This window comes from Pongo pygmaeus, chromosome 1 (genome assembly GCF_028885625.2).
Source record: "Pongo pygmaeus isolate AG05252 chromosome 1, NHGRI_mPonPyg2-v2.0_pri, whole genome shotgun sequence".
Taxonomy (NCBI): Eukaryota; Metazoa; Chordata; class Mammalia; order Primates; family Hominidae; genus Pongo; species Pongo pygmaeus.
Window position 1 is genome coordinate 32,877,773 of NC_072373.2, and position 18,237 is coordinate 32,896,009.

Below are 18,237 nucleotides of genomic sequence, written 5' to 3' on the forward strand. Positions count from 1 at the left end.
TCAGCTATTATTATATCTCTAAGAGGATATTTATTAATTTAACCCCAAATGCAATGACAAAAGCAGAATAAGAAACAAGACTTACACAGCCAGTCCAAAAGAAATCCTGTCAAATAACGTGTAAGCACCATGATAAACAATGAAAGAAATGCATTTTACACATATCTTAAAGATTCCCTTAAGAAAAGCTTGACTCATCCCTTCTGATGATTTTATTAAGCACTTACACTTAATGGTACCAAATGGCAAACCACTATTTTTCACCAATAGGTCAGGAAATCCTTTCCTTTTCTTTACTGTGCTGTAGTTTCTAATATCATATGGGATATGCACAATTTGATATGAATGAAAAGGACAGCAACAGTGACCATAAGCAGCAGCCTAAAAAGGTTGGGCATCAGTGGCTACTTATGATTTGGATAATAATGTCTAGAAAGGGAGTAAAAATAGATTTCTTAAGTTACATTATTAAAAATGGTCCTTCCTTTCTGTGGAATTACTGGTGGCAGGACCTTAAATGATGGTACCACTGTCCTCAGAAGCCATGAGATGGATGGTTACCCTTAGAAGTCTTAGGCATACACTTGGAAATAAAAATGAAGTTTTAAGAAACATTTCTTTTTTAGGACTTGAGAAAAGCTTCTGATCATCAGGTATCTTCACTTTAGGATACAGATCTAGTCCCTCTGATACATAAATATATATCTTCACTCCTAAGTGGGCTTAATTGTACTGCTTCCTCTTTCTCTATTGAACAACATTTTCTTTTTAATTTTTTTGCATATGTTTTCTCAAGCTCAGAGGGACTTTAAATATGCATGTATGAATGCATCCCAGATTTGCAGAAAAGAGTTGAAGTGATCACATAGGTAATTCAGATAAAAATAACATATATTAATCATACAGCAACACTTACTGAATTGCAGGTTATAGCTTAATGTTTAGGTAGGTGATATTTTATATTTCCCAAATACGAAATTTAAGATACAAGTTAATTTCTCTTGCTCAAGGTGAAAGAGCCAGTAGCTAAGTGGAGCCAGTATTTACATTCAGAATCTGACTCCTTTGCACCAAACCCTGTTACCTTTATTTATATTTAACTTTTTAAATAATTGGATCTCAATAACAATAGTGAATGAGGCTTTTCTATTTGGTGAGGAGGCCAGGCTGCTAAGTATTCCACTTTCTTTTATACCTATTATCACTAATTTTAAAAGAAAGTCATGTTAAATATCAGTGGGGGGAAATAGCCAATTAAGAAGGCTCACCTAGTTGTAACTCATCATCCATTGTGCTTGTAATTATTAATATTATACGGAAATGTTTCCAAGTTGTGATGAGTTCTATGGCCTAAATTGTTTTTTTACCTTTTATTTTTAGCTGCTTCTTCTTCTCCTTCTTCTTTTTTTTTTTTTTTTACTTTTATGTTGTTTACCAATAGTAGTTTTTAGAGATGAGACAGTTGAAAATCTGACTTCCTGTAAGATGTTCCTAAAGACTTCAACCAGAAATCAAGTATATTTAAAGATTACATGGTATTTTCTTCTCTAACGAAAGAAAACGACATCTCTATTATATTCCCCTAAGCTGTGTCTATAAAACTTATAGCAAATACCCACAAATTGAAAAAGCTGGTTTGTGGCTTTCACTTTGCTGTTCGCAAAGTGATCCAGGGAAAATTTTAAGAGCTTCTAATCAAAGCTCAGCATAATTTTGAGCACTGATGCAGAAGCCAGCTACCATATGAAACTAATGTTGCATTATGAAATTATGGCTTTAAAGTAACTTGATCTGCCCATCTTTCCATGCAGGCTTCTCCACGCTGTCCCTGGCGGACCAGATGAGCCTTCTGCAGAGTGCTTGGATGGAAATTTTGATCCTTGGTGTCGTATACCGGTCTCTTTCATTTGAGGATGAACTTGTCTATGCAGACGATTATATAATGGACGAAGACCAGTCCAAATTAGCAGGCCTTCTTGATCTAAATAATGCTATCCTGCAGCTGGTAAAGAAATACAAGAGCATGAAGCTGGAAAAAGAAGAATTTGTCACCCTCAAAGCTATAGCTCTTGCTAATTCAGGTTGGCATACTGACATAGTCATTGTTACATTTTTTTAATATGTCAGTTTTACCCTTCTCCTTAACTTCTTTAGGGATTTGCTAGACCTGGTTTGTAAATTTTGTATGAGTCAGCAAAATTATAATCAGTATAGCTTTCTAGTGAAAAGTTAGAAATAAGAAAAATATACTTAAAGGGAATTAATTTCATTTGACTTGCTTATTGAATGCTTTAAAACTTTTATCAACTAACACGTGTGCTAATTTGGATCATGGCAAAGCAAAAGCTCTTGTAGTAATACCATAAATGGACACTCCCAGGACAAAATTGGTTCCATTGTATTTTATGCATAAGTTAAAAGAAGGTAATTGATGATACACACAAACCATTTTTCCCTCAAAAATGCAAACTGTGTAATTGGGAAAATATATTTAGTGTTGCTTTAAGTTTTGGTTATAAAAGAACACTATTTTCTTACATTCTGGAGTTCTTTAGAAGTCAAATTCTGCCTATGCAGTAAGGGTTAAGAATTATGGGAATAACTGGTCTTTACATTTGAACTGAAACATGCTAAAATAGAGAGCAACCTCTAATAAGTAAAAATCGTTGGTGCTTTGTTGTTTTTCCCTTTGTGCCTCTCTTAATGCTTTATTATGGTCTTAAGTCTCTTTTAGCATTTGCATAAAGTTCAGGATAGATCCCTCCTTAATGACGTGTGCCGATCATTAGATACCTGTGTGTCAATAACGTGCTCTGATGCTATGTACCATTGACAGTCACACCGTGCCCCTCCATCTGCTTTTGTTTTGACCCTATCTTTGAACTTTATCTTGGTTGCCGGCCAGTAGTTTTCCCTTTAATTACAAGAAGGAAACTGTCAATAAAATCTGTTAAATGGGATGCAATGAGTGGCTTGAATGGGCGGACGGCTATTTGTTCAAATTCTGCAGCATTCAAGGTATTGACAGTTTGTTTTCTGGGGCCATATGTGACGATCAATCTCAGGCTGGGCTCAGCCGCGCTGAAAAATGAAAAACCAGATTGCTTTTGCTTACTTGTGGATGACGACTTTGTGATTTGGCGCGGTCCTAGTGAGATGAGACCTTCTGCCCAAATTGCCCCCATGAGAGCCAGGGACGCGTGACTGTTTTTAGAAATAATTTTTAATTGATTTTGTAATTAACAGTTCATCTACAATATTGATGCATGAATCCTTGGACTGATAGGAGGGAAATTGTTTTCAACAATGGAGTTGTACTTTCCTATTTGTCTTCATAATGGAGTTTAGCATTTCACAGTTTTAATTGTGAATATAACCCTCTTCCTCACCACACCATGCACCTCTCTTCTTTTACTCTCCTGTGAAATTATAAAATATGATTTCTTATGACAAATGACATTGTTATTATGAACGCTGAAGAATCCCCTGCCCTCCCTCTCCAGAAGATCAAAGTGAGAGATGGGGTAGAAATTTTCTGAGGATTTATTAGTTTGTATGGACTTCATATTATACCATCTCTCATAATGAGATGAAATATTTTATAACAATGATTTTTGGAAGAATTTTTATTTGGCAATCATGAAACGATTCTAATTTAAAACATTTACTTGGTTAATTGTTTTTAAAATATACTAAAGCCTGTGTTATACCTTTTATGTTTCAAATTGCTTTTAAAAATTATTAACTAACCATGAATGTTGAGCAATGCTAAAACTTTATCAACAAAATTGCTAAAATTGTATAATTTTAGATATTGTATGTATATTTTTTGACTAAGTATTATAATTTAGAGTACCTGAATTAATTAGTAGCAGCATTTCTGTCTCTGTTGCTTAGAAGTATAAGCATTAATATTTCTGATAGGTAAATGTCCTAATCCACATATTCTACTTCTGGGAGAGGAAGTGACTACCTTGCAGCAGTGACTAATGATTAGCAAGTCTTTAAAGAATTAGTTCATTTATTTTTCATGTCTAAAGTCAGAAATGGTCAATAAGCTCTCCTTTCTTCTCTTATCTTGGTAGTTGAGTAACATTGCTTCTTCTAAAAAAAAGTCTGTGTCCCAAAATATTCTTGCAGGTGATTCCATCGTTGATTTAGCCCCTCAATACCAAGAAAAATCAATTGAATCAGAGTCCATACTAAAGAATAACTGATTAAGTACTGTAAGGACGATTTTAATCTCTAAATTGTGCCACCTCTTCTGTGTTGTGTAATTATGGCCTTTTCTTCACCCACCTAACCTGCAAGCCCCATCATTTTCATCTGGGGTAAACAACTCAGAAAGTCATTTTCTTTGATATTGTTAATATGATGTTATTTTATTCCATTTTTGACTGTTATTTGGAGCACAGCAATAAAGTTGTAGATCCAAGATTGAATGTAGACTCAAACTTGCTTAGTTCAAATGTAGGTTTCTTAAACTGCCCATATACATGTCAATATAAAAATATTTTAATACGTTGGACACCCTAAAGGGCTTCTATTTTTTTGTCATTTCTGTGTGTGTGTGTGTGTGTGTTTGTGTGTGCGCGTGTGTGTTTAGGAATTCCAGATTAACATAAGTAACTTTTTGTGCAAAAATCAAAATCTATTTCAGTGTAATTTAGGTAGGTATCTTAGCTTTTCCTGCATGGCTGTAGTAGGTGTTAACAACCATCGTCTCATTTATTTAAATTTTAGCTTATTTTAAACATTGGTCTTTATTCAATAATTATAAATGTTGTGCTTATGCTTGGAAAACAGGCAACTGGCTTCCTAATGATGGCTTTCATATTTTTTATAGCTTTGTTTCTGTCATAAGTGAATTCAGGAATACTTGTAACACCAGAACATCACTGGAAACTCTATCTTCGTGTGTATGGCCAAAACAACAATATGTCATGAACTGTGATAATTCTGCAGTTTTCACGTCCAAATCTTTGAAAACCCTAAATAATAGTTCCAATTACTTTTGAAGATAAGAAACTTACAGTCTCATTTAAGCTATGTATTGTTATTTTTTAGTATTAACAACCTCTTGAGTAATTATTGCATCCCTGATATATCTCCGTGAGACTGAATTTTAAAAGAAAACTCTAGGTCACAATTTTAATATTGTAATTCTTAGGCCCAAGTTTTTTCATGTATATAACAAGAGGTTTGACTAATATCAAATTATTTCCAAATCTAGAATTCTATGATTCTATAATTAATTCCATCTCTGTATTAGAAAATATAGTAAAATATTTCTATAAGCACCTAGGTAATATTATATGATGTGATTTATTTCTCTTCATTGGAGCTCTTGATTCTTATGTTAAGAATTTGTTTGAAATTATATACTGTAAGATTAAAAGCAGTTTAAGTTAACGAATCACTTTAGTCTGACCATTCTCTGTTGCTCAAGTCATAAGACCTTCAGTCTCTAAATCTGCCACTCACATCCCAGTCTTTGCCACCCCTGCCCCACCCCAGCCTGAAGCCAGGTGAGTCCAATCCATTCAAGAATAAACATGTTTCAAGTCGAGTTCTCTTTTTTACTTCTACACATTATTTCCAGAATAATAGCACCTATTGATATCAAGCTACAAATAATTATTTGGTTATCAATTTAAATCATAAATAACTCTAACAACCTCTTGACAGCATTCTGTTGTTCTTAAGGACAAATGGTTATGTATGCAGAGTTGTATAATTTCAAGGTATAGAAAGTTTATGATTGCTGTAGGATACTGGAATGGGCACCATATTTAATTAGGATATTTGGACCCTCATATAGGTTTGACCTAGTGTGTTTTCATTATCACTCCATTAGGGGAGCCTTTTTAGATATGGTTTTCCTAATAACCCCCTGATGAAATAGTAATACCATCTATTTAGGCTATATATATACACATACACATACATACACACACATATATACATACGTATACACACATCCATGCATATATATATATATTATATTATATATATGCATTTTACCTAAAAAGAGGAATATTTTCTGATCTCTAATTCCAAATTTCACCTCCTTTGAGAATGCATCGCTGAAATACGTAACTGTTTTCTCATCTGTAAAATAAGGCAGGTGAATTAAATAATGTCTAATATCTCTTAAATGGCCTGAAAAGTTTAGATTGATTACTTTTAAGTAAAGGTGGCCAGTTTGGTTTCATACATGTATATATATGTGCATATGTATGTGTGTGTGTTGTGTGTGTGTGCGTGTAAAGTAAAACTGGGCCTTAGCCAATTTTACAAAATTTTGACTAAATTAGTTGATTTGATATTCTGGAGATAGTTTTAGCTGCTGGTCAAGAGATTATCCTTTTTCAGAATCTTTCTGTAGACCTTTCCTTTTTTAAGCTTCTTCTAGGGAATCTTATTTGATTCCCACAACATACCTGTGCAGTAGGCATGTCCAGTACTATTTCACAGGTATTGGAAGAAAGCTGATAATCATGCATGGCTATTATGAGGTAGAAGGTGGGACCTTCTGTCCTTTGCTATCAATGAGCTATTTCTATTCCACAAATAATTATATACATGTTTCTAAAAGGATTAATGCAGAAGACTTTACCCATTACAATTTCACATCTGGGAGCCTAAATTAGTATTTTTAATTTGATTGAGAATTTCATGCCCACTTCCTTTATCTTGCCATCTTCTTGGAGTTAGTGGACTATAAAACTACCCAAGAAAGTGACAAACAAAATTGAACGTGAAATATTTACCAAGGAATTATAACATTTTATGAGAAATGAATATATGTAAGCTTTCTGTGGCAGGTAGAACTTTGTTCCTAATTTTCACCCAGAACAAACCATAAGTAATACTATCAGGTAAATAAGAAACAAAAATTATAACCTTCCATCTCTTAGTTTACTTTTCATTGGTTTTTATTCAAGGCTGCCTTTACTGGATTATTTTAATTCTATGTAGAATAAGATATTTTGGAAGTGAGTTTTTTAGATTTAATACAACCCTGAAATTTTAAACACATTACAGTATTGCAATTTTTAGGTAAAAACATAAAAGCTGGCTCTTAAATATTTCTTTTCATGTTCAATGGTCACCGTGTCTTGGCATGGTATCAGAAATATTTGCTGCAAATAGCTTTGGCCTTCCGAAGATATTTACCTGAGTAAATACCTGGATAATATGTGCTTATTACCTGGGCAATAAGCACATAAAATACTCTGCAGTTGCTTATTTCCAGGAAATGATTATAGCATAAGATAATGAGCTCTGTTACAAAAGGTCATTAGCATGGTGCAGATCATCTATGATGTTTTGAAATGTTGAACTATTCACCACCCAAATTGATATCAACATTCACTTACCCAGTATACTGTAATTGTCCTTATGACTTTTAACAAAATGAGTTAAAAACCTCCTGGAAAAGTGTAAGATATGGAGAGAGAGACGGAAGGCCTTAAGTAATTATAGAAAAATAGAAAAGACCTAGCAGGTAAATCCCGTTATGCAAGGTAAACATAACAATATTAATAGTAATTTGGGACTTGTAAGAAGCCTGAAGGAAAGAAACTACAACCACGACCATGGAGGTTTTCTGTGGTTCAACATTTTATATAAATACAGTCAGAGTGATTTGTGTGGCTGGTGTAAGTGTCAAAGAAAGCTAGCTTTTTAGCCACAGCAAGAAATGAGGAAAACAGGCATTCTAAAAAAACTAAAAGTATCTTAATGGAGAGCTCTGAAATGAAAAGTTCTCTTATTGTCACCATGGTTAAGCAGAAAAATCAGAATTATTATTACTATTTTCAATATTAAAATCATAAGATTTCTGGGTTGGAAGAAACCTAAACATTTTCTTGATTCAGCTTCCTACTTGATATGTGAAAGGCTTCCTTGATATTTCTGCCACCTGTTTCTACAGCCGCCATAGAATTCTGCTTGATTAGTTACTTTCTAGAAGAGACCATCCATCAGAAATTTCTTTCTCTCTCTTTTCATCTATATCATTTTAATGCAAAACAAAACACAAAAAACACATAAACATATAGACCTTAATGAGTGTATGAGTTTCTTATGCTACATTGACAAATGACCATAACTTGATGGCTTTAAATGACACATATTTAGTCTCTTACAGTTGTGGATGTCAAACGTCGATCAGTTTCACTAGGTGTAAGACAATGTATGGACAGGTTTTCACTCCCTCTGGAGACTCTAGGGAAGAATCCGTTTCCATGACCTTTTCCAGCTCCTGGGCCTGAATTCCTTGGCTCAGGGCACCCTCCTCCATCTTTAAAGCCAGGAGTAGCATTTTGCCTCAGTGGTAACATTGTCTTCTTCTTCCTTTGCTTCCAAGGACACTTGCTTTCATTGAGGGCCCACCTGAATAATCTAGGATAATCTCCCATATCAGGATCCTTAACTTAATCACATCTACAAAGTTCATTTTGCCATAGCAGGTAACATTCACAGGTACTAGAGATTAGGACCTGAATATTTTCAGGGCCATTTTTCAGCCTACCACGAAGAGTGCATAAGCAAGGTCAAGAATAAAACTTGTAACATAACCCCTGAAAGACCTTCAAGTGTCTTGTTCCCATCTCAGCTCCTTCCCTTCCCACAAAAGTAATCACTATCCTATCCTGAGTTTCATAGTCATCACTTCCTTTTATTTTATTATAGTTTTTTTAAATAAATGTGTATACTTAGTTACTACAATTTAGTCCTGCTCATTTACCCATAAAAAATTATGGATGAATTTTTAAGTCTGTACTCCAAAGTTCCTCCTTCATTTTATTTTTCCTACAATTTATTAGTTGAAGATGCCAGGGCATTTGATGTACCTGGTTTTCCAGTGTCTGGATTTTGAAGATTGCATAGTCTTGGAGAAGTTCATCATGTTTTTTCTGCCCTTGCATTTTGTGCAAATTGGCTACTGGATCCGGAGACTTAATCAGACTCAGGTTCTATCCCTATGGCACCTATAAGTGTGTATTGTTCATTGCAAGATACATAATGTTTGTTTCTGTCTCTTTTTGTGATGTTAGCAACTGTTGATGTTCATTACCCAAATTTATTAATCACTGGGGGTTGAAAAACAGTGATTTGAAATTTTGTTGTTTTTCTTCTCTTTTATTCATTCAGTAGGTGGGATATGTATAAATAATGCTTTCTCTTATCTCTTATTTGGTTGCCAGTGTTACAATTTGTTTAGGAAAAGTAGTATAAATGCTTGATTATTTCTCTTTATTTAGCAGCTTTCAGAGTAAATACTTGGTGTTCTATTGAGAAAAAATTATAAACACATGTATTCAAACATATTTAATGGATTTCAATCAGTTGCAATTATAATCCTTTTTGAAGCCCAAATTGTCCCATTTTTGTCAGTGGAAACCTCTTCGGGGTGGCTTCTGAAATCTTTTTGAATACCTAGTAGTTCTAGATAATATCCTTTCTATTTGGTGTGACAAAATATTCCATGTTCATTTTAAATATTTTCTGGCTGAAGCCTAGAATCAGATTACAACTTGGACACTTGAGGTGCCTTCCAGGGTTGGCCATTCTTCCTAGGCCAACATCATCTGCCTACATAAGTACAGAGCTGGGGATGCAGACACACATAGGCCTCATTGTGTATTTGTGTGTGTGTGTGTGTGTGTGAATTTATGTATATTTTGGGAATATCCTGTCACCTAGTTTTTCTGTAAATGTCCCTGAGTTTTTAGTTTTGTCATGTAGTTGCTCTGTTTGTTGTTGTTGTTGTTGTTGTTTATGTGAACATTTGGAGAGGTTAAAAAAGTTCTACCATCTCTGTTAACTTAGAGTCCATTTGACATGGCAATCAACCAGTGTTCCTCAGTACCCTAGCCAATTGCTCCCCGAAGAACCACTCTGTTAGGTGCCATATATATGGCATATGGAAATTTAAAGATACAAATTCTCTTTTAGAAAATAGACCTTTTTCCACTTCTCTATTCTTTCCATGACATTCTGTTTCATTCATTCAATGATTGGAGAGAGTTCCATTCACCCTTTCCTTACTACCCATCTTTATGTAGGCAGTTCACAAACATCAAAGAAAATCAAGTCCTGCATTTCACAGAAAAGTTTACACTGACTGTTGGTTTATGTTATATACTAGGCTTGACTCTGAATATACTGTGCCTGTATCTAATATTCAATTCCATACTCAAAATGAGATTTGGCACTCTTGAGAAAGTATTGCCAAGAATGGTCTAAAAGTCCAGAAGAAAGTTCCCAAGAAGGACTTAGGTATTTTGGAGTAGCTATGTCTGTGCACACAATGATTAATATTTTCTTCTTCTTTTTTTTTTTTTTTTGAGACGGAGTCTGGCTCTGTCTCCCAGGCTGGAGTGCAGTGGCGCGATCTCGGCTCACTGCAAGCTCCGCCTCCCGGGTTCATGCCTCAGCCTCCCGAGTAGCTGGGCCTACAGGCGCCCACCACTACGCCCGGCTAATTTTTTGTATTTTTAGTAGAGACGGGGTTTCACGTGTTAGCCAGGATGGTCTCGATCTCCTGACCTCATGATCTGCCTGCCTCAGCCTCCCAAAGTGATGGGATTACAGGCATGAGCCACCGCGCCTGGCCCCCAATGATTAATATTTTCTAACATAGAGAAGGGCAGTATTTTATTCAAGGGAAGATATAAATATAAAATCTTCTTTTTCAGTGGCTCTGTCTTATTAAATTTGCAGCTGCAAGGATGATGATATTTAGCTATTTTCCCAAAGTAAATGATCTGAACTAGACATATTTTTTTAGGATCTCTTTCACAGAGTAAAATATTGTAAGTTTTGATAAGGTTCTATTTTATTATTAGGTGTTAGACTTAATATATAGGCAATAATATGTATGTCATATACACTCTGGTTATCTTTTGAAATATTGATTCTTTTAGAATAGTATTTGCTTGTCTTATTATCTAATTCAGCAGTAGTTCTTAATCCTGGCTTGGCAGTAGAACTACCTAGATTTTTAGCAATGCTGATGTCCTAGTTCTGGTCTCTGACTTCATAGATCTAGACTTGGGCCCAGTATCCAAGATTTTTAAGAGCTCACCCATTGTTTTTAATATGTAGCCTAGTCCTGTCTTGTTAGTTCATAAACTTATGATATCCATTAAGTTTAGCTGGTTCCCATTAGCACAAATACTAGGACTATTTCCTTTAAAGCATAGTTAAAAAGAAACCAGCATGAACAATGAAAACAAAATAATTACATACATTAATGCCAGTTCTGTTGAGCCTGGCATCAACGTGTAAATTTAACCAAAAGAACAAAACAGAGATTAAAACCACAGATCCAGAACTTGAACTAGGATCCCTAATGGAGATTAATATTTTCTTCAGCAGTCTGCCAGCTGAATCATTGTCAATTAAATAGTTCAGATTTAGTGAGTTTGCATTTAAAGTATTAACAGATCCAAGAACGGGTAAAGCTAAAATGAGTTAGAATCTTTTCTATAAATGGGAAGTTAAATTATCATAGTAATTTGATTAAATCATTTTTAAATCTCTCATGCTAAATCACAGCCTTTAAAGAATAGTTTGAAATCTTAATTGCTGTTTGTGAGCATATCTCTCTGCTATTTGTTCTTGCCTCATTTCCCATGACATCCTGTAATATATCTCCTGCTGGGCAAGAGTAGTGGGAAAGGCAAGACTGTGGGTAGGGCCGAGGTAACTGTGTAGCTGACTTCAAGCATTTAAAGATATGCCATGTAGAAAAAGGAAATTTATCCTGTGTTGTTCTAGTAGTTAGAAACAGGACCAAATGATAGAATTTGGAGAGAGATTTAGGAAAATTTAAAGAGGAAATTAATAATAATTAGTTTTGCCTCTTATCAAGGAGAATACATACTTTTCATATGACTGGCAATGTGTTCCTTAAGAATGTTGTAAAGAAGATGGCTGATGAAGATGGGAGTTTGAACAGGATGTGTTTAGAGGACAATTCATCCCATTTTTTAAGGGAATGCACATTTAGTGTTCTACGTTCTAGCAGCATTATTGATTTGAAGAATCCTGAATTTAAACCTGAGTCTGACACATATTACCAGTGCCACATGTCTTCTAGGGTTTGGGGAGGTAAAATGAGGCCATGTTCACCTGAAATAGGTGCTTAATAAATGGTAAATGTATTATTTTTATTCTGCTGTGTTTTTGGTCTAGTTGGAAAATAGTCATTTCAAGTTTGTTTTGTCACTGCAGAGTGTAATTCCCACTTTCTCCTTCCATCTATTACTCTGTTTTCATATAGAGAGCTAATTATTAGACCCAGGATACGTTGGGAAAATCCAACTCATCTCTGTTCCCTTATGCAGAAGGTCCATATTGCAGTCTTTTGTGTACCTAGAGACTCACCATAGTGTTTCCCCATACCTCCCATTTTTCCTTCAGGTAGCATTTAAGTGCAAAAATAGAGAGAGAGAAAGAATATCAGATCATGTTGCCATCATCTCTATGAATGTTTTTCTGTCCCTAACATTACCAACCCCTAGACAACTTTAGAAATTATGTGTGTTTGTTTCTAAGAGACAACACCATAGGAGGTGGATGAGATTGCCATGCTGAGAGGAACCAGACTGGAGAGAAGCTGGGTAGAAACAATCCACAGGGAAAGGCCAGGCGTATGTTGGGGAGTGACTTGAGTCCCGCTCCAGGGCACCACTATCAACGCTATTTCCCACTTGGAAAAATTCCTTCTTTTTGCCCTGCCAGGCAGAGATTGAGTCTTGAGCAGTAAATACTTATAAGCAACTTTATTCCAGATTATTCAAAAATTTTTTAAAGAGGTGTCATTAAACTACCTAATGTTAATAGTGGTCAGTTCACCAGTGATGTGGTGGAATGATTCAAAATGACAATGTAAATTGAAAAAACACTAAACAAAATAAGAATAAATTTTTAAGACATGCTACTGGTTATCTATCTTTTAATTACTTTGCCATATTTCATTTTTATTGTATGTTTAGCCACTTGATTTTAAATTACATTCCTTCTCTCTTTTTGTTCATGTGATCTATGTTTGAATTGTATGAAAGATTAGGCTAACTACATATATCTTAGAGCTCAGCATTCTCAGAGAACTAGAATTATTAAATATGAAGAATCCCCCAAAGACTCCATTATGTGTAATTAACAGATAAACTGTCATCAGAATCAATAAAACGTGCTAAATGATTCAAACTTGTATATAATTAAGTGTCTGCTTTAGAGCTGGAGCTGTAACTTTTATTTTTTCCCCACATCTCACATTTCTCACAAGAATAATTTGGCAACCTTGTTAACCCTTTCTTTGCTTGATTGAATTAGATTTTCAAATTATTCATTTAAGGGCAAAGTTCGCCTTTACAAATGTGAAAAGTATTTCAGAACTCAGTGATCTGAAGACACCATTTGTTTTTCATCGGGGAAGTAGACTCTGTAAGGATGCTTTAATCAACTGATACTGAACATTAAACATCCTAAAAGGATAAATAATTTATTGTGATTTCTGTATAGTGCTAGATTCAGTGTAGTCACATGGAGTTCTTAGGATCTTAGTCATCAATTTTTTCCCCTCTTTGGGAAATATTGGCTTTTCCAGGCAAGATCAGAATTTTAAACAACCATCCCCCACACAGCACTAAGATAATACTTTTAATAGATGGCCTTCAGTGGTTGTTTGTTGAGTGAATGAATATATACCTGGATGAGACAATGAATAGAATAGTCAAGACTGTAATCTGTTGAAAGAAAGCCTTCTCTTGCTCAGCCTGAGGAGGAAAAATACACATTTTAAATCATAGATCTTTTCTAATAATTCCCATCTTCTAAGCTAGTATTAGAAATTATGTAGGGAAATTTAGAAAGAAATAGAGATTGTAGAAATGTGAGACTCTGAACAAATCATAGTTTCAAGCTTAGAGAAGTTCAAAAATAATTAATAGCTAATTTTATAACTCTAGTCTACATAGGTTTGCTATTATTATTATAATTACTCATATCTTTTGCTTCATTGCACAGACTCCATGCACATAGAAGATGTTGAAGCCGTTCAGAAGCTTCAGGATGTCTTACATGAGGCGCTGCAGGATTATGAAGCTGGCCAGCACATGGAAGACCCTCGTCGAGCTGGCAAGATGCTGATGACACTGCCACTCCTGAGGCAGACCTCTACCAAGGCCGTGCAGCATTTCTACAACATCAAACTAGAAGGCAAAGTCCCCATGCACAAACTTTTTTTGGAAATGTTGGAGGCCAAGGTCTGACTAAAAGCTCCCTGGGCCTTCCCATCCTTCACGTTGAAAAAGGGAAAATAAACCCAAGAGTGATGTCGAAGAAACTTAGAGTTTAGTTAACAACATCAAAAATCAACAGACTGCACTGATAATTTAGCAGCAAGACTATGAAGCAGCTTTCAGATTCCTCCATAGCTTCCTGATGAGTTTCTTTCTACTTTCTCCATCATCTTCTTTTCTCTTTCTTCCCACATTTCTCTTCCTCTTTATTTTTTCTCCTTTTCTTCTTTCACCTCCCTTATTTCTTTGCTTCTTTCATTCCTAGTTCCCATTCTCCTTTATTTTCTTCCCGTCTGCCTGCCTGCCTTCTTTCTTTTCTTTGCCTACTCTCGTTCCTCTCTTTTCTCATCCTCCCCGTTTTCTAAATTTGAAATAGCTTTAGTTGTAAAAAAAAAAAAAAAAAAAAAAAAAAAATCCTCCCTTCCCCCTTTCCTTTCCCTTACTTTCCTTTTTCCCTTTCCTTTTTCCTTTCCTTTCCTTTCCTCTTGACCTTCTTTCCATCTTTCTTTTTCTTCCTTCTGCTGCTGAACTTTTAAAAGAGGTCTCTAACTGAAGAGAGATGGAAGCCAGCCCTGCCAAAGGATGGAGATCCATAATATGGATGCCAGTGAACTTATTGTGAACCATACCGTTCCCCATGACTAAGGAATCAAAGAAAGAGAACCAACGTTCCTAAAAGTACAGTGCAACATATACGAATTGACTGAGTGCGGTATTAGATTTCATGGGAGCAGCCTCTAATTAGACAACTTAAGCAACGTTGCATCGGCTGCTTCTTATCATTGCTTTTCCATCTAGATCAGTTACAGCCATTTGATTCCTTAATTGTTTTTTCAAGTCTTCCAGGTATTTGTTAGTTTAGCTACTATGTAACTTTTTCAGGGAATAGTTTAAGCTTTATTCATTCATGCAATACTAAAGAGAAATAAGAATACTGCAATTTTGTGCTGGCTTTGAACAATTACGAACAATAATGAAGGACAAATGAATCCTGAAGGAAGATTTTTAAAAATGTTTTGTTTCTTCTTACAAATGGAGATTTTTTTGTACCAGCTTTACCACTTTTCAGCCATTTATTAATATGGGAATTTAACTTACTCAAGCAATAGTTGAAGGGAAGGTGCATATTATCACGGATGCAATTTATGTTGTGTGCCAGTCTGGTCCCAGACATCAATTTCTTAACATGAGCTCCAGTTTACCTAAATGTTCACTGACACAAAGGATTAGATTACACCTACAGTGACTCTGAGTAGTCACATATATAAGCACTGCACATGAGATATAGATCCGTAGAATTATCAGGAGTGCACCTCTCTACTTGGGAGGTACAATTGCCATATGATTTCTAGCTGCCACGGTGGTTAGGAATGTGATACTGCCTGTTTGCAAAGTTACAGACCTTGTCTCAGAAGGAGCTGTGAGCCAGTATTCATTTAAGAGGCAATAAGGCAAATGCCAGAATTAAAAAAACAAATCATCAAAGACAGAAAACACCTGACCAAATTCTAAAACCTAATCCATATAAGTTTATTCATTTAGGAATGTTCATTTAAATTAATCTGCAGTTTTTACCAAGAGCTAAGCCAATATATGTGCTTTTCAACTAGTATTGTCACAGCATGAAAGTCAGTCAGATTCCAGACTGTTAAGAGGTGTAATCTAATGAAGAAATCAATTAGATGCCCCGAAATCTACAGTCGCTGAATAACCAATAAACAGTAACCTCCATCAAATGCTATACCAATGGACCAGTGTTAGTAGCTGCTCCCTGTACTATGTGAACAGTCTTATTCTATGTACACAGATGTAATTAAAATTGTAATCCTAACAAACAAAAGAAATGTAGTTCAGCTTTTCAATGTTTCATGTTTGCTGTGCTTTTCTGAATTTTATGTTGCATTCAAAGACTGTTGTCTTGTTCTTGTGGTGTTTGGATTCTTGTGGCGTGTGCTTTTAGACACAGGGTAGAATTAGAGACAATATTGGATGTACAATTCCTCAGGAGATTACAGTAGTATATTCTATTCCTTACCAGTAATAAGGTTCTTCCTAATAATAATTAAGAGATTGAAACTCCAAACAAGTATTCATTATGAACAGATACACATCAAAATCATAATAATATTTTCAAAACAAGGAATAATTTCTCTAATGGTTTATTATAGAATACCAATGTATAGCTTAGAAATAAAACTTTGAATATTTCAAGAATATAGATAAGTCTAATTTTTAAATGCTGTATATATGGCTTTCACTCAATCATCTCTCAGATGTTGTTATTAACTCGCTCTGTGTTGTTGCAAAACTTTTTGGTGCAGATTCGTTTCCAAAACTATTGCTACTTTGTGTGCTTTAAACAAAATACCTTGGGTTGATGAAACATCAACCCAGTGCTAGGAATACTGTGTATCTATCATTAGCTATATGGGACTATATTGTAGATTGTGGTTTCTCAGTAGAGAAGTGACTGTAGTGTGATTCTAGATAAATCCTCATTAGCAATTCATTCAGATGGTCAATAACTTGAAATTTATAGCTGTGATAGGAGTTCAGAAATTGGCACATCCCTTTAAAAATAACAACAGAAAATACAACTCCTGGGAAAAAAGGTGCTGATTCTATAAGATTATTTATATATGTAAGTGTTTAAAAAGATTATTTTCCAGAAAGTTTGTGCAGGGTTTAAGTTGCTACTATTCAACTACACTATATATAAATAAAATATATACAATATATACATTGTTTTCACTGTATCACATTAAAGTACTTGGGCTTCAGAAGTAAGAGCCAACCAACTGAAAACCTGAGATGGGGATATGTTCAAAGAACGAGATACGATTTTTTAGTTTTCAGTTTAAGTAACTCTCAGCATTACAAAAGAGTAAGTATCTCACAAATAGGAAATAAAACTAAAATGTAGATTTAAAAAGAACTGCACGGGCTTTAGGGTAAATGTTCATCTTAAACCTCACTAGAGGGAAGTCTTTTCAAGTTTCAAGCAAGACCATTTACTTAATGTGAAGTTTTGGAAAGTTATAAAGGTGTATGTTTTAGCCATATGATTTTAATTTTAATTTTGCTTCTTTTAGGTTTGTTCTTATTTAAAGCAATATGATTGTGTGACTCCTTGTAGTTACACTTGTGTTTCAATCAGATCAGATTGTTGTATTTATTCCACTATTTTGCATTTAAATGATAACATAAAAGATATAAAAAATTTAAAACTGCTATTTTTCTTATAGAAGAGAAAATGGGTGTTGGTGATTGTATTTTAATTATTTAAGCGTCTCTGTTTACCTGCCTAGGAAAACATTTTATGGCAGTCTTATGTGCAAAGATCGTAAAAGGACAAAAAATTTAAACTGCTTATAATAATCCAGGAGTTGCATTATAGCCAGTAGTAAAAATAATAATAATAATAATAAAACCATGTCTATAGCTGTAGATGGGCTTCACATCTGTAAAGCAATCAATTGTATATTTTTGTGATGTGTACCATACTGTGTGCTCCAGCAAATGTCCATTTGTGTAAATGTATTTATTTTATATTGTATATATTGTTAAATGCAAAAAGGAGATATGATTCTGTAACTCCAATCAGTTCAGATGTGTAACTCAAATTATTATGCCTTTCAGGATGATGGTAGAGCAATATTAAACAAGCTTCCACTTTTGACTGCTCTTTTGTATTGTGTTTCTTTTTTTTCCCCGCTAAAGAACCAAATTGATAAACACTGCCCTTTGTTGTTTCCATTCAAAGAGTAACTCTGAGTACCTGTTCCCTAAAAATAAAGTCAGAGTTTAAATAAGTGCTATATAAAGGCTTGTCAGAATGAATTCTAGGGTGCCAAGAGACATTTTGCATATTTAAGAGTATGCAAAGTGTCTCATGGCACATTAGAATTCATTCTGA

The 18,237-nt window shown here is 34.6% G+C and overlaps 1 protein-coding gene across 13 annotated transcripts in view; it reads left to right on the top strand.

Moving 5' to 3' along the window:
* ESRRG (estrogen related receptor gamma) overlaps positions 1-18,005 on the top strand; it is a 592,692-nt gene extending 574,687 nt beyond the window's left edge. For all 13 annotated transcript variants that reach the window (XM_063672170.1, XM_054442396.1, XM_054442407.1 and 10 more), the window contains 2 exons: positions 1,812-2,081; positions 14,047-18,005. In XM_063672170.1, coding sequence (XP_063528240.1) covers positions 1,812-2,081; positions 14,047-14,291 — 515 coding nt within the window. In that variant the 3' untranslated portion in view covers positions 14,292-18,005. The remainder of the gene's footprint in view (positions 1-1,811; positions 2,082-14,046) is intronic.
* The last annotated feature ends 232 nt before the right edge of the window (positions 18,006-18,237 follow it).